This window comes from Glandiceps talaboti, chromosome 1 (genome assembly GCF_964340395.1).
Source record: "Glandiceps talaboti chromosome 1, keGlaTala1.1, whole genome shotgun sequence".
Taxonomy (NCBI): Eukaryota; Metazoa; Hemichordata; class Enteropneusta; family Spengelidae; genus Glandiceps; species Glandiceps talaboti.
Genome location: NC_135549.1, coordinates 21,084,582 through 21,107,955, shown reverse-complemented (window position 1 = coordinate 21,107,955; position 23,374 = coordinate 21,084,582). Strand labels below are relative to the sequence as shown.

General features: G+C 35.1%; 1 protein-coding gene across 1 annotated transcript in view; it reads right to left on the bottom strand.

Annotated features, from left to right (window-relative positions):
- The window catches only part of LOC144437225 (TBC1 domain family member 30-like), a 72,949-nt gene continuing 49,575 nt past the window's right edge, over positions 1–23,374 (bottom strand). The window contains exons 6-12 of the mRNA XM_078126126.1: positions 13,221–13,389; positions 12,645–12,813; positions 8,757–8,862; positions 8,059–8,317; positions 7,232–7,516; positions 6,590–6,676; positions 1–5,882 (exon numbers count right to left, since the gene is read on the bottom strand). Of these exons, the coding sequence (XP_077982252.1) occupies positions 4,459–5,882; positions 6,590–6,676; positions 7,232–7,516; positions 8,059–8,317; positions 8,757–8,862; positions 12,645–12,813; positions 13,221–13,389 (2,499 nt within the window). The 3' untranslated portion in view covers positions 1–4,458. The remainder of the gene's footprint in view (positions 5,883–6,589; positions 6,677–7,231; positions 7,517–8,058; positions 8,318–8,756; positions 8,863–12,644; positions 12,814–13,220; positions 13,390–23,374) is intronic.

Genomic DNA, 23,374 nt, shown 5'->3' with positions numbered 1-23,374 from the left:
TTCATTTTTCCAAGAGACTCTGAAAAGAAAACTCAATAAATGAAATAAGTAAAGTCAGATGTTGTGAATTCACCAATATTTATTCTATGATAGTTGCTGTGTTTGATAGCTCTATTTAATACCCGGCTGCATTGACATCTATCACCGTTGAACAACATCCTTCGAAATGAATGCCACCCTCTACAGTTCACCTTTGTATTGACATCTGCGAAAAAAACGACTCGACGCAGCTTTGCCAACCGATGTTGCATTCTGCATTCTAGAAACTAAGTGCCATGCATAGAAATGACGTGGTTGTTTCCATTTCAGCAAAAGTTAGTATCAAGGACATTAAAATGACTACCATCTTTAATCTCCATGCTCCATGAAAATGACACTTCGACAAAGGAAAACAACAAAACTGATAAATTCACCAAAAATGCCATCTTATTTTATACATGAAATTTTTTTTTAAGTTAAAATATACAGAACATGACTAGAAAGTAAGTTTTTTTTTAAATGAAGGCAAGAGTGAAACTGGTGAAAGCACTACTAGTAAAATGAATGAATAAATAAACAAGGTATATTTAATATGGATAACCCTTATATTTTCTGGTGTTAATATTTTGCTGTCAATGCCAATGTTTAGACTAGTTTTGTCACAGAATGACCTGGCGTTTTTGTGACATGTTTTCATACATGCTGGTAGGAGGCACTAAATCTGTAATGATATCAAGTTCATTCGGGTTCATGAGCATGTGTTTGTGCCCAGTTACATGAATAACCTTCTACCTCCAGCAGGGCTTGAATTTAACATCTATATTGGTAGTCAGATGTAGACATTGGCAAGTGAAATGCTACATTTTTTATTAATTTCTATTGGTCAAAAAGACCACCGTCATGTAAAGTTGGTAGTCTAGATAAGATGTTTGGTAGTCTATGTACATATGACTACTGCTAATTTGGTGGTCTAGATACAAGGTTTAGTAGTCTATGTGTCATGGACTACTACTAATTTGGTGGTCTAGATACAATGTTTAGTAATCTATGCACCCTCGACTACTGCTAATTTCAAGCCCTGCTCAAGGATCACTAGGAGTAGACATTTTAGGTTAGTATATGTGTTTATGTATATATGCATACATTTACATACACTTTTAGAATTAGAGCACCTTTTGAGGTTCTTTGAAAACTAACCAAAATTGTTGAACATGTTCAACAAATTGTTCAACAAATGTGATATAAAACTATACACCATCCGTCATGTAAATGCAAAGCCACCCACCCCTACTTGAGGCGGAAGCAAGGAAAACCTGCTGCAAGATACTAAACGTATGAACTCTGCAGAGGGCTAATGTTTTGTATTAAACAGTGAGCTCACTATATCAACGCAAACTGATAGGCAGCACACATTGCACACAATTCTGACAAAAATGAAAACCTTTAATAGTCTGGCAGTATCATTGTCTAGTGCTGGACTTTTTATGATTGTCAGTAGTTTATAACAACCAATAAGTTATAAGATGATAGTTATAGGATGTATGGAGAGTTTTGTTTTGTCAAAATATGAAATGGGGAACAGGATTTGTGTTATGAACACAGGTGCTTTTGTAGTAAAACTTTAAAACTAATAAGACAGTATGTGCCTCAGTGATCAACTCCTTTGAAAATCAAAATTCTTGAAATCTCTCTAATCTTTTCCATATGAAAGTTTATTCTACTCCGACTTCTGAAAAAAGTAAAGAAATTTCAGGGTTCACAGTCTCGTTCTCAAGAAAATCAATAATCTTTTATTTTCTGACTTTCACATTATTCAGCAGCCATATTGGATTCTAAATGGTTCAATTTTTTATAAAATTTTGACCACTTTTTCATTAATCTATACTGTGATCCCCGATTTTTTTTTTTTTAGCTGAAAATTGGTTTGAGTTTTCTTGAGCATTAAACAGTGAATGTTTAAGAATGTTAATTTTTGAGGCGCAAACTATGTTAATTCAATTTGATTTTGGTCTAAATTATCACTTTTGTAACTGTTGCAATGTTCACAATTCTTTCCTGAAATATAATTTTTTGGTTTTTTGGATTTGGAATATCTATGACAGTTCTCTCTCACATGCACATTATAACAATTTGTTGGGTTATGGTGAAGGCAAAATATACTTCTTTTCCAGTACTGTACAAATGATACGAAAAGAAAGAAACAAAACCACTGTACATGGACAACACAATTTTTTGTATGTTTCTCATGACCAGGTCAACCACAATTTTTTTCATTTTAGAAAGAAATTAAATTTTTGTTTTTATAAATTTAATTTTGTCAAAAATATTTTCTTTTGACTAGCCAAAACATTTCTCAAAAATAGTGATAATAAGGGTATCATCACCACATTTTATGACAACAAAATCAAGACATGAGAAAAGTCAACTTTTTGTCTTTTCTCAAACGACAAACTGATCCTTTTTTGTATTATGATCACACAATGAGAAACAACTAAAAAAAGTGCCACCCAACAGAAATGACACTGCAAAAACAAATCCTCCTTTTCAGTGTACAACATAACATTCACCGAGTATTTCACTATCTTTAAATTATTTCAAATACTGTACATTAAATTACATTACATTAATAATTGCCAAAATCTTTTTAAAAAAATCATTTAAGTAAAAATTAAGATTTGCTATTAGTAATAGCCATGCCTAAACAACAATATTCAAATAATACTTTTCCAGAACAATAATCCAAAATCCATCGATACTTCCAAGTTAACTGTTTACCCTGAAAAACGAAAGCATAAGGCAAAAAAAAAAAAATTGTTTCTGGTCAGTGTGCACGCATCACTTAAATACCCCCACATCGGTCTTTTTTTTTTCATGTTTGTCCAGCCCATGCACTCTGCAGATCTGAGGAGAAACACAAATATAACCTTCCCTATTTCAGTGAAGACAACTGCAGCAGAACCACTCAGGAACAAGCAAATGACATCTGCCCCACATACACACTTGCTCTAAAGTACTACATAAAAAGAACAGTAACTGTCATAAATAGTAGATTTAGTGACAGGTTTGATGAGAGAGAAAAAAAAATTGTGTCACTTTAGACAAAATGTCCTGACCAGAAACAATTTTTTTTGCCTAACTATATTACATAAGAGAGTGATAACGTTATTTGAACGCTTAAATGAAAATGCTTCTATAAAAACATGATTTTTTTTTTTAGTCTTCTACAATCAAGCTTTGGTAAACGCACTGTAAATTTAAATATGCCTGTTCCTTTAGAATTTGCTTGCCCATAAAATCCTGAAATCTGTTCAAAGAAAACAAAATCGATATCTACATGCTGATTCATGCAGCCAAGACCAAGGTAATCAGAAGGACTACATTTTTGTATTTAAGCGTACTCAATTCTTAAAAAAAAAGGACTTATTTCATTTGAAATAGGAATGTGGGGTATTCTTAATCATGTTATCTTTGAATCTAAATTTCTTTCTATTTCAAAAAGTTTCTCAAACCTTTTGCATTTTTTTTTTATAAATGTAAATTATTCCCAGAGGTATATTCTTCCTCAAGGCCTGAATAATTGCCCTACATGGGAAGGTCAAAGGTCATGTCTGGTCAAAAGTTAATGATCAGGTCAAAGTTCATCATACTTAAACACCACCGATTCTGCCTAGCTAACAACAACATGGAAGCCATACTTCTGTTGCACATCACAAATTTTGCACTACACATTATTTTTTGGAAGCATTCATTATTTCAGAAGTATTCATAGTCAAGGTATCTCACTCTATATCTAGAACATGTTAATCTAAACAGAAATATGAAAGTTTTTTGTCACTTTCTCCTTGAATTCCGGACTTAATAATTCAAGATTTCACATAGGTTTTGATGGAGTGTGTGTGTGTGTGAGAGTGACATTTGAAATAGAAAAAATGTAATATGTATTTTACATAGAATATAAATAACAATTTCATGGCTGTTTATACATCAACTAAAAACTAAAAGGAAACCATTTTCTCTAAACCCCGGAAGAAACTACTTTCCCTATTCCTGACACATTAAATAAAATTCAATAAATATAGCAAGTTACATTATAAAGTAAATGCTGATGAGCATAAATTACACTGGGTTATGATCTCTGGCATGAAAATAGACAACAAAGAAATATCTTCAAGTTATGAACTTTTTCTACAGGTACAAATATGACCGACTGTGAGGAATATTTTTTACACCCCTTTTAATAATTCTACAGAATATGAATGTACAGACAAGGGGATTAATATATTTAGATTGTATATATATCTGAACTTTTTAAACATTGTGAAAATCTTGATTGCTCTCAATTTCATAAATACACTTTGTTATTTCATTTTTAACTTCATAGTTATATTTTGTTTTTGATTTCAACACTTTGGTGCAATTGGTCGAGGAAATCAAATTGCTACTTTTGCCGTTGGTTATGGTTCGAAGTATAGTGGATTGTCAGTGGAGACTGCTATGTTGTAGCTTCTTCTGAGCCAGCCTGTTACCGTTCATCATTTGATTGCCACCACTGACGTACAAACCAAATTTATTGTTATTTTTGGCCTGTGCAAGTCCACTTTTCAGTGCTCTTTGTGGGAATGGATTGAAAGTTTTAGGTTTGCTAACACTGTTAGACTGCTGTTGTTGGTTCTGTTGCAGTACAGGCTCTGTTTTACTGTTGGACCTTTGTCTTTTCTTTTTACCGTTGAGGGAGTATGCTGCGATTTGTTCTTCTACTGACTGTACAGGCAGAATTGTTGTCTCATCAGGGTTGTGTGTTTCTGTCGGTGAAAACGTCGCCGCATTTTGCGATTTGTGTGCACTCAGTGTGGTTGCCTGAGTTGCCATTTCTAACAATGTCATCGGTTTGTCCCTTTTTTGCTCCTGTTGTGTTTGTTGCTGTGGCAACTGTCGTATATACTTGTGTCCATTTTCTACCTCATATTGTTGTTGTTGTTGTTGACTATCCTGATGGTTGCGATGGCGATGTTGTTTATTTTGAGAATGTCGAGACTGTTGTGTTTTCTGTATGGGAACTGTTTCTTCTTCATCTCTGTCTGTTCTTTCATTCTCTATACTTTCCTGTATTGAATTCTGTTTCTGTTCTTGTCTTTGAAGTGACTGTTGTGTTTGTATTTTGTTGGACGATTCTTCCGGTCTAGGTTTAGGATTGTCATTTGTCAGCTTGGCAGCTATTGCGGTCATGTCAAATTTAAAACGAGATCTATTTTGTTTCTTGTGTGTACTGTGTTGTGGCAGTGACTGTCCTTCGCTGTCATTTGTTTTGTGTCCTTCAGGTAATTCCCTGTCACATTCCATGTCGCTATTTGATGAATTACAATCCTCAATATCGACTAAAAGTCCTAAAGTGGGTTCAATATGTTCATTTCTAGTTTCCATGGTGATGCCTTCCGTTGAATCGCTAACCTCTGTTGTAACGTTCCGTTGATGGTCATCATCAGAATCTCTGTTTTCATCCGACTTAACTTCGTTTTCAGATTCAGATTTTGTAGGAATCTGAGATGAACTTTGTGACACTGAATCTGTATCTTGACTTGTTGGCAAATTGTTATTTCCCTCCAAATCACTGCCACCATCACTTTCACCCCCATTTTCTGCAATCATACCATTTGTATCATTTAACACACCATCTTCATCATCACCACTATTACTATTTCTTGTTTCCCTGGCAACAGATGCTTCATTTTGTGGAGAAGAATTACCTCCTCGTGATGATCCCAGTGATGTCAATACTGTTGTCTTGGCAACGTGAGCATTGACATGTGCTCTAATTCTAAGATGATTGAGGGCTGTTGCTTGATTCTGATTGGTTGAAATTATCCGTGGTCCTGTAGACACTCGTTTATTCTTAGTACCAAGACCTGGTGAGAGATATCAGTGAACATAATGAGATAAGATTTCAACAACAATGCAGACATTTCACATTTTATAAAACTATTCTCACTCTTACAGATTACAAGTACAAGCATACTATGAAGGGTAGGTTTTACATCAATGTTTTTAAACATTATGATTTCCATTAATCTAAATGTACCGATTGCAAATTGGATTGAAAGGGGGGGGGAGAGAAAGAGACAGACGTAGAGACAGACAGAAAAAGATTGAGAGTCGAGAGACAGACAGAAAGAGACAGACAGAAAGAGACAGAGTGGAGCCAGATAGACAGAGAGAGTCAAGCGAGACACAGAGACATTCATACATACATACATACATACATACATACATACATACATACATACATAGACATACAGACATACAGACACAGAAAGACTGATTGTTGAGAGACAGACGGAGAGACAAAGACAGAGACTGAGACAGATAGAGAGAGACTGAAAGTTCAAAGAGGGAGAATATTCACCTTGATTGAAGAATATACGAAAGTATAACATAATTGCAAAATCCAGTCTGTAGGAAGAGCTATTGTAGTCAAGTACACGTACATTGTATCTGGTATATTTTGATATACATGTAAAACTATCTGTCAACACTTAAATAAAATAAACAGCATACGCTAACACTGTCTAACAATCTACATGGCTAGCTAGATATTGACAATATTCAAGATTACCTTTCTTGCCAACAAACAGATGGTTCATAACTGGAGGCTTCTCAATGTGTGGCGTTATATTCTTTCTGACAAGTTTCTTAGGACCATCTGTGAATAAAACATTGACACCTATCAATCATTATCTGATACATTCAAACTTTACAGCCTACAATTCTCCTTGCTGGGTATTCAAACTACAAAAGCCATAGTTATTGTAAAATTTGGTTATTTTACAATGACTGAAATTTTCATTTTGTGTACTTCCTGGAGTATGAAATCATTGAGTGAGAAAATTAAGAAATCATGTGATCATATGCAAATGTGTACAGGTATAGATATATTTAAAAGGACTTATAGGTAGTACATAAAAATACGATCTTTTTCAATTTAATTCTTATTAAACCTTTAACAGCGATGATCAAGATTTAACATATTTCTACACAGGGTAACGACTTTCAAAAGACAGACAATACCATTTTTTTAAAAAAAATTTACTTGAATTTCAACTTTTATATCAATTTGTATAAAGTAAGGGTTATACTAATGAAACTGACCTAAAATCTGCTGTGATAGGCAAAAACAGACAAACAAATCATACTGCATGCACATTCTTTTCTAGCAGTAAATATGAGATCCAGCTCAAATAAAAAAATGGACGCATACCGGATGTACTGGGAGAATCTGGCCCAGCAGCAGCAGCAGCAGCACCACCACCACCACCACTAGCAGCACCAGCACCAGCAGCAGACTTGACAGAGGAGCCATATACTACATGGGCTTGTTGCTGTCGTTGTTGTATTTTCCAGTACTGTCTCTTCAATGCATAGACATCCATTGACATTCTCTCCAACATGGCAGACGACACTTTCTGACTCCAATTCAGGTCTGAACTTGCAGAGAATGCACCGGGACTGACATTGGCCATGTCGTTACTGTCAGAACTTTCACCTGTAAAATAACAAAGAGACAGCAAATGAGATTGGGGTTGTCTGCAAACATGACACTCTACCGAGTTACAGTATCCAGAATGAAATGTGTCCATACTAATTTATATCATACTTTCCAACACATACCCACACAATATCATAGAAGTATTAAACCCCTGATGATGCTGACAAGACATCAGTGAAACTTTGAGATTGCTTCCAAAAATTTTTTTTTTTCAAATCCATGTATCAAGCAACTGGGGAAAATCAGGTAAAATTTACACTGGTTTCCATACCTTGTATCGTAAGTTTGGTTGGAACCCTGGTACAAAACTCAATATTTACCAAAAGTACTGTCCTACACAAACAGTTTACTAGTAAAGTTATATGCTAAGTTACCATACTTCTAGTAAGGACTTGGTCATGTGTTTTTTTTACTCAGTGAGTAGAAATGCTCATATGCAAGAAATTGTTATTTTAGGCATCAGGGAAAAAATATCAATTTATCCCTGATGTAGTTGATTGTAATAACAAACAAAAACAAATTGCTAAACCATATCTTACCGTTCTCAATTCTTTTCTGTGGAGATGGTGGCATACCAGCAAAGACACCAAAACAATTGATTGCTTGCAAGTCATCTTCATCGATGTCAATCTCTTCATCACTTGTAGTTGACATACTGGTGCTTCGTCTTATCTTATCTGGACTCTTCCCAGATTTTTCCATGGCTCCGATGGGTGTAAATGGTGTAATACTGTACATGTACTTTTCCCGGATTTCATCCAGGTGAGGGAAGGGAAAAGGAGCCATGTTGTAAATAGTCTGGAACAGAGAAAGCAAAGCAAAATCAATGGAATATATATTATATAGACATGAAAGGCTAAACGTTAATGACTTGCCTTGCTTCTCACCTGCTGAGGAATAGAAAGGTACGCACCATGATGTCACAGGGAACCTTCCAGTTGACACGTTAGCTCAGCTGGCTAGAGCACTCTGACTCGTATTCAGGGGACGTGGGTTCAACTCCTGCACATGTCACTTTTCTTTCCTCAGTTTCATTTCATTTATACATGTATATATACATACACACAAATATCATACAAAGAGTTTGAACAATGTTCATGAAAATGAACACAACAAAGTTTCTTTTATAGACAAAATAATAAAATGCACATATTTAGCACTATCTTTTGAAGTGTTTTAGCAAAGATTTAGTACAGCTATAGTACATGATTGGTGCATTAGTATCACGTGACATTACCTGTATAAGTTCGTCACCATCAACAAGTACATTACGTAACATCTCATTGGTCAGGAACCCCATAGTTGTGTAGAAATCATCAGCTGATCTAGATTGCTCAATACGACTGCAAAGTGAAAAGACAGCAAAATATCATGATTTGTACATTATAAGTGTCACTGTTGTCAGATAAGCCATTTTTTGTCTCGTGGCAGATCTCACGAGATCCCGCGTGAGCCATTGCACCCATAGCAACCACTTGCGGGTGGTCAAGCTGAAAGAATTGCATGCTTAGCAACACTATTGTTCTCAACATCATCACACATGGCCATGGTGAAAGCTTGACCACGATCACATGTTTGACAACCATTGTTGCTAGGCATATTTGCATATCTTGTGAGATCTGCAACGAGACATAAAATCCCTTTTTCTTGAGTATTAGTTGATCATCTGACAGTAATATCACCAAAGTGACAATAGATTGACCTCCTTGACAGAGAATAAAATAAAATGTAATTACAAACTATTCAAGAAAGTCAACACTAGTCCATCATACAGTATTTTAAAGGCCAATGATTCAATCCCACATTCTTGCATTAGTGTAATCTTATCAGTGGAGTCATAAGGATTACATACGTAGAATAACTCTTTTGTGAAGGATAAACTTTATCTTTGTTAGAGAAGTCTTTCATGCCTATTTTGTAATAGAACAGAGCCTTTAACTGGTATCGTTGAAATATAGTTAACCTGTTCCAATGTTCATTTTTAGTACTGTTTTTGCTACATATGTGCTTGACATCTATAGGCATGATTACCAGTTATGTTTTTCTAATGTTTTTTTTTTATTCATTTCAAAATCTTACAAGCTGGGTTCCAAAGCTCTATTTCTGTCCCATCGCTGATCAAGATAATAAGAGATAATAAAAATATTTAGTTCATACTACGCTATTTAAATCAAATTCACCAACAAATTCATAAATCTCATTTGAAGTTGTTGGTATACTTTCATAGTGATTCTGGTTTGCTCTCTATCTCACTGGATCAAACCAAATCAGGAATCAGATTTAGTAAATAATCAGTCATTCTTTAAAGTGGCACAAGCTGAGTTTATAAACTTTTGTTTTTACTCCCACATGGTTTACAAAAAATACTTGCATAAACAATTACACTGAAAATCATATAAAATATTAAATGTTGTTGCGTACCTCCCTGCAGCATTAAAATACATTTTGTAGTGCTGTTGGCATAATTGATGGCATGATAGGGATTTTCTCATTCTTTCACTCAATGTATTATTATAAGTCATGGCATTGAGCTGTTTAAAATACATTTGTATCATTATGCCTGAATGTCCAGTTTGAATTCAGTCAATTGCAAGTGATGGGTAAGTATATTTCTCAGTATGTAAAATACTACAAGTACTTTGTAATATGCAACAAAATACCCCCCCCCCCCCCCTCCCCCATGTAAATTCAGCTTATGCCCCTTTAACGTAACACAGCAAACTGACAAAGTGAAAGAGTCATAATTGTAGAGCAGTACATGTACGGTAAGATACCATACCATGAATGCCATACTAATGAGTCAGCAGGTGGTGTCAGCATTGGTTGAGGTATCGTGAAAGTAATGAGTATTGATGTAGAAAGGTACACGTATGACTGTGGCTATGACTTTATCTAATTAGTACAAGTACTGTACCAGCTAACTCTCAAGTATGGTTGCCATGGTATCTGACCTGCACTGAAAGACAATCTGACAGCATTTTGAGACCAAATCACTTCGTCAAATAGAATGTTAGTATTGGTTGTTTGCAACACAATGACAGTAAAATCAATCTCAATCTGATTTAATTCCAATGTAGTGGACACATCGCAATTTCTTTTTGGCTGTTATGTTTACTGTTGTTTGTTCTTTTGTGAGCACTTGTTACATACATCTCACACAATACCACAGGTTTTCCTGAGCCACATGTGCTGAGTAAATTCACTCAACCAATGAAAACGCGTAACGCACCAAAATATATATGTATGGGTACAGTACTTCAGAATGCTATGTTCAAAAAGCATGAGCACAGAGCACAGACAACCATGCTATCGTTATTGTTTGGTGGTTCTCTTTGTTTTCAATTTCAAACGTTGAGTGTCATATTGTAAGGTGGATTCTGGTTGGCTATTTGTAAGTACGAGATTGGATTCGAAAAAACCTATGGTATTGTGTGAGATGCATGTAACGAGCATTCACAAATGAAATAATGACAGTAAATGCAACAGCTGAAAAGAAATCGCAATGTGTACATTACATTGGATATTAATCAGATTGCATCAATCTCTGCTAAAAACAATGATAGCACACATAAACACAAACAGCACGCCAAACTATATGAGGCCTTGTACAAGGAACACTTCAAACCTTGGTACAACTTTAGGTTCATCTGTTGCCTCACTATCATTTTCTACACTCTGTGTTTTATCGTTGGACTCATTTTCCTGACATTGACTTTTATTGTCAACAATTCCAGGTATTCTGAGATCCAGTCAGGGAGCAGTCAGGGGAAAATAAACAACAAAATCAATAGCATGCATGTGTTGTCACATGTAAACATGATTCCAATGTTGGCAATGCCAGAGTCAAAACATGAGGCCTGGGGCTTAGAAAGATTATGGGCCGTGTCTTGACCAAATGACTGTACAGTCATATTCACATAATGTGTCATGAACTTATGAGTTGGGATTAGGGGTGGGAATGGGGAAAGGGTGCCACTTCATAATGTTTTGTTGTAGTATACATGTATACGAGCATGTATATAATATGTATTTTCAATCCAGATGTATTTTGGGGACAAAAGTTTACATATCCTAATTAATTATTTGTGATGACAAATTTGTTCCGAGGAGATCTAAAATCAAATCAATCATTAATGTAATATATGTATCCACAATGCAGGCAAAAATCATAGACTGTCATCATATCTTGCGTATCTGCAGTATTAATACCCAGCAACTACTTTTACTACATCATTGAAAATCCTTTCATATTCTGATAAAGTTATGCATTTATAAAACGCATGGACATCCAGAAAATGACAAAAAAAATAATAATATCAGTTTTGTTGTCACTAATTCACTTGCAGCTACATGTGTATGCACTTATGAAAGGTTTCTTGTGAAAAAGAGTAGAATTAGATGGAGCTAAAATATCAATGACACAGCTCAGCAAAGTTAAGGAGTGTGGTAGACACAGACAGATTCTGATACTGTATATTTCGGAGAATCATTTGCCAATTTGCTGGTCAGTACCCAGCCTGATGTTATTAGGCAGAGATGGTACAGACATCAACCCTGGCATTTGATTTTGCATACCAATGAGGTGTTAAGGCCAACCAAGTGTTAACAACAGGCTAACCCAATGTTAGCACTGAGATATTCCAGTGTTGTTATTGCCACTGTGACTGAGCTTGCCTGGTGTTAACACTGAACTAGCCTGGTGTTGGTACTGAGTTAGTTTGGTGCTGGCACTGCGCTAGCCTGGAGTCATTACTGAGCTAGCCTGGTGTCAGCACTGAGCTAACCTGGTGTTAACACTGAGCTTGCCTGGTGTTGGCACTAAGCTAGCACAGAAAAAGCCACTGAGCTAGCATGGTACAAATGTATTGGCACTCAGCTAACCTGGTGTTGGCACTGAGCTAGCCTGGTGTTAAAACTGAGCTATCCTAGTGTTGGCACTGAGCTAGCGTGGGGCTGGCAGTGAGCTAGCTTGGTGTTGACACTGAGCTAGCCTGGGGTTGGCACTTAGCTAGCCTGGTTTTAACACTGATCTAGTCTGGTGTTGGCACTGAGCTAACCTCATCAAAAAGCAATCCTTGAAATGTATTGCACAATAAATCTAATAAACATGTCTAAGAATACTTACTTCCCTAGCTTGGCCCAGATAGCCAGAGCTGTCCGTAGTAACACCTCACTGCCTTCAAGAAATACTGAGTCCCAAACTCGTAGAACAGTTTGTTTTGGAAGACAAGTGGCAAAGAGAGTTAGGAACCATTGCATAGTGAAGACATTGGTCAATGGCGGCTCATAATGACCTGATAGGGGAAACAACATATAAGACGATCTGTGACAACAATAGGAGGTTTATTGAGTGACAAAAACACAACATGTATGAGTGGATGCTAAGTTTCCTATTGAACTGATAAGAGTAAATATCCACCTTAGAAATTACAACTATCGGTGCATGTATCAGGTTGACTAAAATGTAAGTTTCTCCATGGTGAACACATTCAAAAGTTGACACCTGTGTAAACTGTAAAAACAACTCATTTGCATTTACGCATATCCTGAATCTATAAATATATTTCTTAGCATTACTGGCAACACTTACAATAACATCATCTGACACGCGATGTACATGTATAGTATGTGAAGGACATGTCAGACTGAATGATTTAAACAGCGCCACCTAGTGTTAGCTTGATGGAAATTAGTGACTTACCATTTGCATCATCGTTGGCTGCTTTCTGTAAATTGGCCAGGTGTCTGGAAAGATCTGGTAATTTGATATGCAGCAGTTGACGGAACACAGCCATATCAACGGATAATGCTCGTAAATTGTTGGCAAAATAGCTATCAGGAAGCACATGATCTATGAGGTAAATCATCACCTGCGGAAAAAAATATTTCATGACTTGTAAATCTCAGATAGTGTGTATAAAGTCACACATATTTCATGTTTGGTATGTATCATGTGATTTATGTATCTAAGCTAGTCTCATAACCAGTACACACAGAGTGGGGAAAACTCATCAATATACACTGTTCCTTTCCTTCTTCATTCTTGAATGGCAGGAGAATGTAGTAAAAATACCAAGGTAGTGAAACACTATATAATTTATAAAGCTGTCCTTTCTCTATTAGATGACGCCCGGAGATAACGTTTTGCCGAGGGTAAAAATTCTCAGACATTTTACTAACTCGAAGGCTTCCCATCGGTACTGTGATGAACAGGACAAGAAATTGTGCAAGACTTCCCATCTTTGGTACAAGTACTTTGACATGGCACATTGTAATGCAACTCTCTATAGCAGCCACTGTTTTGTTCAGATAACATTCCCAGACATTTCACTGCTGGAGCTTCCAACTTAAAAGCTAAATGAAATTTACAAGAAACTATAATTAGATCTTGTAAGATTTCCCCCTTTGTATTAGAAATTTGATAGTATTTATCTCCAGACATTAGCAATAAATTAGAGCTACATCTCCAGACATTTTTATACTCACGGGGCTTCCTGGACTCAATGTGGATGTTATGCGACCCCCCCCCCCCTCCCTCCCTCCCCCTCTCTGTCTGTCTGTCTGTCTGTCTGTCTGTCTGTCTGTCTGTCTGTCTGTCTCTCTCTCTCTCTCTCTCTCTCTCTCTCTCTCTCTCTCTCTCTCTCTCTCTCTCACACACAATTCTGTACAGTATTTGATGATGTATATTTCCCTATACCAGTGTTTTTTTAATAGGTAAAATTTACCTATACCCTCAAGACATTTTACCGAGACTTCTCACTTGAAGTAGTATATATGCTAATCTAGTGCTATCCTTCATTGAAAGAATTCTCTTTTGAGACGATTTGATACCACAAAATCCAGATTATGTCATAATAATAATCCTGTTAATTCAGCTACTCATTAAATTAATCACCCACAGAGTCTTTAGAATTGGAATTCTGCTTCTCATCCTTGCATTTCAACCACAACAAAATCAATGTATTTATTTTTCTGAGCTTTATCTTTATAAATCAAGAAACTTAAAAATGATTGGCAAAGAAGAAAATTAATTAGAATGTTTGACTCACTCACACTTTGCAATTCAACTGGCAAAAATTGCAAATTAATTTCCATAAATCAAGTAATTTAACCACAAACAAAATTGTACTTTGTAATTATTAAAATCTGGCAGAATTGATGGGATTATTACAGTACATACATGAAACTACATGGTAGGTAAATTTTAGATTCAAGTAATTTTCCCCTCTACTCCCATCCAACGACTGTAAACTCTTTGATACATATCTCCCTACATTTTGTACACCTGCGTTTTATAAAAGGTAAAATCTACCCAGATTCCTAGACATCTTGCCAAGACTTCAGGAAACTTAACATTTTGAAAAGTCTGCAAATTCTAAATGATCTGGACTTTTGAACCTTATAACCCTTCTTTGTAGAGATCTTCCCATGGCAATACAGTGTGGGTGTAGGATTATTTACCTGGTGTAATTTTTACTGTCTCCATGGAGATTAAGAATTTACAAATATGTACATAGTGAGAATGATGTCAATTTCTACTTGATTGCCATGGTTACCGGTGTAATTCTGGAGAGATTAAAGTCTAATAATTATTCTAACTTGAGTTAATATGCTACTGACATACACTTATCTACACTGGCCATTTTGCTGTGAGACTCTCAAAATAATTTGAAGTCCACAAGTAATAAAGTAATTCACTATATTTCACTAATCAATCAATCAATCAATCGATCGATCCATCGATCCATCGATCGATCGGTCGGTCGATCGATCCATCCATCCATCCATCCATCCATCCATCCATCCATCCATCCATCCATCCATCCATCCATCCATCCATCCATCCATCCATCCATCCATCCATCCATCCATCCATCAATCAATCAATCAATCAATCAATCAATCAATCAATCAATCAATCAATCAATCAATCAATATTAAAGTGGTGATATGGATGAGGATTGGGTATTTATTTTGAATTTTTCATTTATATTATAAAACAATTTTTTCATGGTGTCCTACTTGGAAAGTCAATGTGAAACAACATACACCAAGTCCTTTGTCACTCCAATTCAGACCCATTGTGACCCAAAATTAATACCCCATTTAAGACCATACAGGTTTATAGAGTATAAAAAACAGGCATTTCATAGAGTGCTACACTGGATGTCTTTCAACTACACAACAATTTGAAAATATCAGTCTGACCTAAAAAAACTGAAAATTGTTATTTGAAATAATTGGTGAGAGTTTGTGGTTGAAAGAAGGGAGAGACATGTAAATATTTCTGTAGTTCAAAAATTAAGAAACTGTTTTTGAATTTTTCTTCTGCACTTTTTAATATTTCAATATGGTGGTTTCACATACAGTTGTGTACACTGGTATAGAGTCTGATATATATTCTTGACCTGTGTGTTTGTTGTGATGCCCTACGACTCAACATACAAGATGGAAGGCACTTTTTTGAAAGCTTAAATTTGTCTTGTTACATTAGAATCAAAAACTGTAGTCAAGCGCTAAATTAGTACACGTGAATTGAATTGTGATAGATGTGTGATTAAGATCAGTAACAGAATACATAGTGAATGAAAGGATAGCAATATACAATACATTGTACTATTCTTGTATTGTATCATCAGCAAAACATAGCTGTGCATCAAAATGTATGCAAGAAATGATGACAGAATAAGGTGTGTGTGTGTGTGTGTGTGTGTGTGTGTGTGTGTGTGTGAGTGTGTATGTGTACGCATGTATGTATGTATGTATGTATGTATGTATGTATGTGTGTATGTGTGTATGTATGTGTGTGTGAGTGAGTGTGTATGTGTGTATATGTGTGTGCATGTATGTATGTATGTATGTATGTATGTATGTATGTATGTGTGTGTGTATGTATGTATGTGTATGTATGTATGTATGTATGTATGTGTGTGTATGTGTATGTGTATGTGTGTGTATGTGTGTGTGTGTGGGGACTGATGGTTATGTGTTATCTGACTTTTCCCCTTCAAAAAGAGACAAAATTAATGTGCATTTTCCTCTTCTTCCCTTCAGAGTTGGTATATTTTTATTGAATATTTTTTGAACATTTCAAATTGATGATAATTTTTTTTTTTTAAATTTATGTCAGCATGATAAGTTTAACCAGCAATGCCATGATACCTATACATGTACATTGTAAAACATGTCTGTCCAAATTAACTTGTCAAAATCTGGGGGACACTTTATGGTGACTATTACATTACCATAAAGTCTGGTATTAATACATTGTGTGAACCATGCCAATGTATTTGTAATCATATTGTGAGTGCATTGTATTAGTTCCATTTTGTAAATTTGTGTTATTTTTGTATTTGGTTATTTAATCTTTTCCTGTATATCACAAAGCAACATAAATGTGAAAGAATGCTATAACATGTTGAAACAGTGCACTCTTAATAATAATGCTGAGAAATCCATGTGTTTAAAAAAACTGCTGGTTATAAATTAGATTCCTAAAGAGAGACGAGGGTTGGGGGGGGGGGGGGGAGAGTTTATGTGTAGGTCTTCTTTTCCTTATCACTTTGGAGGAAAACAGCTTCCTGGGATGCTGCCACACACTTTAATTTCAGTCATACAATGATTTGATTCACATGAGAATTAACGCAATGTTCCGTACACAGACACAACTATAAAGTGACCATATGGATAACAAAGGGGTATCTATTTTGGATTTTTCATTCATAAAACATTACCATGTTTACCTATTTGACACCTAAATCTGAAACAGCATTGATAAAATCAATGTTTGTAATTCAATATATTGCAAAATGCTAAAAATGTGTGGGAAAATGTTGTTATTGTACATGTATGTACAATAATAACAAACATTTTACACACTTTGTAATTTTTCAAAATTTATTGATTCAGAATTAGAAACAAAAGCTTGGTATACATGATTGTTGTTTCACGTTATTTTTTAAAAGTAGAAAAATACACTAAAAGTTGTTTTATCAATTAAAAATCCAAAATAAATACCAAAGTCTCTTCCATTTATATGGCCACTTTAAAGCTACACAACAATGTAGCTGCAACTGGTACATTTTTTTTACAACTGTTTCGTTAGATATAATGACGTTATACTTATAATATTGTACACCCTGAACTGAATCATCTGACGATAAACATATACCTGTACACGTAATACGGTAAAACAAATCCAATCACATTGATTTTTAGGTCCACACCCTAAAATCAGCACCCGAAATGTGACTCCAATTTAAACCTGTTATTACAGACAAAATTGACCTAATTAACATGTACAATATCAAATTAATAAAAATTGTACATTTTAACATTTTTCAGTGAATATATTGTTGATCATAAAAATAGTATTCCAGTTACAGCTAGTGCACCTTTAATATGCACCTCTTTATATAAAATTTCAAAGGTTACATGACAGTATTAATATTATACATAATATTTCTATATGCATTTTCTCTGATGACTGAAGCTGACTTGTTTACCTTTTAGTTTGCTATTTCCATATCTGAAATGTCAAATGTCAAAATATGCACTTAAACCATTAGAGTTAAATACTATAACTCAAACACACAGTTGCACTGGGACCGTTTCGGTATCAATGTTAACAGTCTCTCTGGTCATAAGTAATTCATGATCTGCAAATTTTACGTGCATGTGATATTTATCCTTTTTATCTTGTGGCAAAATAATGAACCATATCAGCCAACGCAGTGACCGAGTTGATTCCAATGATATCCAGTTCCATCTTTAATCGGATTCATACAGACCACTCAGCACATATACATGTACTTTATCGACATAGCCATTTTTAATGAAATTTTTTGGATGAAAAATATGGTGAAATGCCTATTTATATGTACAACTTGAGCACAACTGGACCACATCATACTGTGGAGCTGTATAAATGTACTTAATATACATAGTACTTCATATTATTAAACGGATAATACAGTGAAATGCCTTTTACCGAAACAGTGCGGCACCTTTGTACCAGGTTTGAATGGAAGCAATTTATTGCAATTGTATGTCTGAAGAACTTTGCATTTCTTGAACTTTGGCAAACAGAAACTTAAGTATTTTTGAATGTGATTCCTGAAATAGTCACCTTTGTGCATGGTTTGAATGATATTAATTTCTATTATATGCTAGGAATGCACAGACAAAGAAACAGACAGATGGACAATCAGACAGACAGACAGACAGACAGACAGACAGACAGACAGACAGACAGACACAGACAGACAGACAGACAAGGCAGGCAAACAAGCAGCGGAATGGCTGGACATAAGCTTCCCTACAGTCTTTGCTATGGGATACCCACTGAAAGCTATTAATGATTCAGATTTCATATAGACTTTAGTTTTGCTATTAAGATCAATATCAAGCATATCTCAGCAATAACTCATGGTTACTTCTTAAAAGTATACATAGTATTAAGTGCTGATAAACATACACATAGAATAGATAACAGTATTTAGTCATCTCATCAGACCTGTTCCACATATTGAAATCCATCAACAGTACATAAAATTGGTTTCAGTGGAAGTAAAGTTAAGCATGACAATATCTCCTGAAATGTATGATCTTTGTGCTAAGTTTGAATAAATGGTAAACTTCAATATGCCTCCTAAAATAACCTTTGTAACAGGTTTGAACTAATGGTAACCTTATAAGCATGCCTCCTAAAATAACATTTGTGCCAAGTTTGAAATAAGCAAAACTAAACTATGTCTCCTACATAACCTTTGTGCCAGGTCTGAACTACCAGTAAACTTTAATATGCCAGTGCATTCTGAAATATGTCACCTTTATGCTAGATTTGAAATTCATGTAAAGCTAAATCCTGACTATGTTTCCTGAAATACATGATGTATATAAAATGACATAGAAATGACAAAGATAATCTTGCTATCTTCCCAAGAGCTGTATATAACAATTTCACTTCTTAAATTTCATATTATTCTTTATCAATGTGAACAAATTGACTCATAGAGATGACGGATTGATGATAGTGATCATTTTCTTTTACAACATCTCTGCATGAGCATGTACAGTAATACAGGGTCGGTACATTAGTTATACATATAGCCATACTAAATTTTGCATGAACTCTACAGGGGAATTGCTTTGCATTTTTCACTAACATACCTCGACATCTAATATGGTGTAGGTGCATATAGGTGCTGACATGGGAAACACAGCTTCCTGGACGTCTGCGTTTTGGCAGACATTAGATTCTGAATGGCACCAATGGTTTAATATTTATTCAAAGCACAGTCTGAAAGTATGCTGAGATAGATTAATAACAAATCACAATGCATCAAACTGAAGTGAACATCCCCTGAAGAAAGAAGAAACGTTGATTCGTTCGACCTTTGACTTTACGTTATGTACTTACATGCCACCCCTATCCATCTTTGTGAAGTAATGCACAACATGACCGTAATGCACAACATGAACACACACATAGCAGAGTCTGAGCTTTATTTATTGAATGACAGCACCTGGGGCGCAAGGGCACATTACAGTAAAATGCAGAGTTGCGTTTTGGTGGCGATGGACTGGGGAATCAATATGGATATACCGTATGAGCGATTCAGCTTCATCTAGTGAACAGCAATAACAGGAATGAGGTATGCAATGGGGGATAGAAGTGGGCGTACTACAATAGTTAGTTGAGGGAGATGTGCTGCAGTAAAACTCCTAATTTCATATTTGGTAATACCACAACTCTGGTTAGAAGAATTGTTTTCGACAGAATAACTGGGGGTGGGGGTGTGGGGGAGACACTTAATATCAACACAATATACAATGCTGTGTTGTGTTTATTGAACTTCAGTAACTGAGACTCAGTGAGATAAGTAAATCCAGGTGCAAATTTACACTTTTGGCATCGTCATGATGTACATGTATCTATACTTATCATCCAACACAAACAATAAAATTACACTCTCTCTACAGAACATATACATGTACAGAATAGAAGATTTTGATAAGGTTTACTCTGTAGATGAACAGGATGAATTTAGTACATCTACATGTACTTACATGTATGATAGATGGGGAGGGGGATTTACTCACATAGTAAGGGTATATACATGTATGTACGTGGTAATATTAATCCCCTTTTTCAACTGAAGTGGACTTTTAACGTTCCTTGATTTTTTTACGCATTGGATAGTGGTTTGACACCTTCTTTGAAAGACACCATATTTTGGGAGATGTAGTTTCAAAGTTGCCAATTTTAAAATTTTATGTGCCAAATTTTTCAAAAATATGCTTTCCAGGTTGCCAATTTTTAAATTTTTCCGATGCATTGATCCAGCATAACTGTTACCTATAAGACACCCTTAATAAAAACAACACCATCCATTAGAAATGGAAGAATTTTAGATCCAGCATCAAAGCAAAAAAAAAAACTGGACGTCCATCCATTAAGCATCATACGTGACAGGAATACTAAAGTGAATCATCTCACATAATATTTCAAGTTTTCATTAGCGTTGGTTTTTACAGAATGTCAAAGATTCTCCGACTGAACCTTACTCTCATCAATCCTAAGTCAGGATAAAAATGATACATCGTATATATGTCTGAGATATCAAATATTACAAAATAACGAATTTGAAAATAGTAACTTTAAACCTGGGGCTTTCAGATTCTCTAGACATCTCTTGAGGTTCATATATATGCAAATGGATTCTTCCTTATCTGTTCTGTGAGACTGTATAGTTTTTGCGATAGGTTCTAAATATAGATTACTTGCTTTCAGGCAATGACTGGTTGGCTGGACAAAATACAAAAACCCTAAAATAGCTGATAACTGTAATATGTGCGAATTTTCACAGATCTTTAAACCGCCCCTTTCTGATTGATGGAATTTTCAGGAAAATGTAGTCTGTTGATCTGTATTTCAAATCTTTTTTGGAATATGTGAAAATCATACCAATGTACATTTTTGAATACATGTAGTTCTCTAAAATCATGATCGACTGTTTCTGTTTTGAAGAGACTGTTTTCTTTTTTTAGCATGTGTTAACAGTTTTGTTCTACTTACATGTACAGCACCAGACTTACTAGACATGTACATACATTATTTACTATTTTGTTGTGGAAAGTTTGATTTCATACTGGGCAGGTTCAACTGCTTTGGTAAAAGGTATACATGTACGAAGTAACCATTCAGCCACTTGCGTTAGATCCAAGAGCTGCCTAATAGAATATCAATTTAGATCAAATCTGGGTTCTTGAAATGCTGATGACACAGACAACGCAACAGACTAATAGACGGACAACAGAGATAGACAGAGACCAAGAGACAGAAAGAAAGAGACAGACAGACAGAAACATGCAGAGAGAGACAGAGGCACAAGCACAGATAGAGATACAGACAGACAGGCAGACAGACTGATGGATGAAAAGAAACCAATAATGCCTATAGCTTCCCTTGTGGGCTAAAATATAATGTTAAGTTATTGTTCATTGGTAAATTATGCTCCATTTTTTGAAGTAGATTGATTAATTAAATTGATAATTATAATATGGAACCACTTGTACGAGGAAAGTATGTTGATATTAACTATTAAACAAGCAATTCCACAAAATGACCACTTGAATACTATAGCAACAGAATTCACAGAGAAGAGACTGTTTCCATCATACATGTACATTTGTATGTATTCTGAAAGTTCAGAAAAACTGAGCTCTCATAGAGGTACTGACCATACATACCCTAAGCAGATTTAAGACTGTACAGTAACTGAAAACATGAATTGGATGAAAGCAGTGTGTGTGTGATGTTGAATGATTAACAAGGTTCAGCAGATAGCAGTCTTAGATATGACAATCTGTGTGGGTGGTTTTTATACACTCACCTGTACATTTTTTGTACTTCTGTTGGAGAAAGTAATAAAAATATAACATCTTATTTCTGAGACAAATTCATCCAGCAAATAACTTGAAATTTGAGAGACATTTTTAGTTCATAGCTAAGCTCCTGTTTATTATGAAAGGTATTATGACGCAACTATCCACTGGCCCTATAATCCTTTGGCATTTCGAAATATATTGTCGTGATCATAGTCTTATTACACACACAGTATTAAGTTTAATAATTCTCTTACAGTAGCTATGTGTTTAGTGTGTGTGTGTGTGTGTGTGTGTGTGTGTGTGTGTGTGTGTGTGTGTGTGTATGTGTGTGAGTTTGTGTATGTGTGTGTGTATGTGTGTGTGTATGTGTGTGTGTGTGTGTATGTGTGTGTATGTACATGTATGTATGTATGTATGTATGTATGTATGTATGTATGTATGTATGTACCAGTATGTAAACTATGTAATAACTATGTATTTTTAATTTCACAATGTCATTTATGTTCCAGGTGACCCTATGCATGGAAACAGTGTAACCAAATCTCATTTTATGTGTGTAATAATTTTAAGTACATGTAGCTACACAGCATGTGAATCAATAATGCTGATGGAATTCAGTAAGCCCTGTTGACATTCAATCTGATGATTTGAAGTATTCTGTATTTACTTAATATAATGTTATAGTCAGCATAAATACACACATTATGGTGGTTACTAAGGAAAAAAATCTTTGCAAATATTTGTAATTTATTGAAATACTTATGATTATTGAAATATAAATGTGTGCTATTTCTTTGGGGAAAGATGTGGGAATCCCTGCTTTCTGTTTTTGATCAATACATAAATGTGTTTCTGCTTGTCAACTCCTGCTAATCTATTCTTTGAAAGGACTGTGGCACATCATGTAGACATACCCCACAGTAAATCTTCTATTGTGCAAAATATGTCACAAATATGACCAAA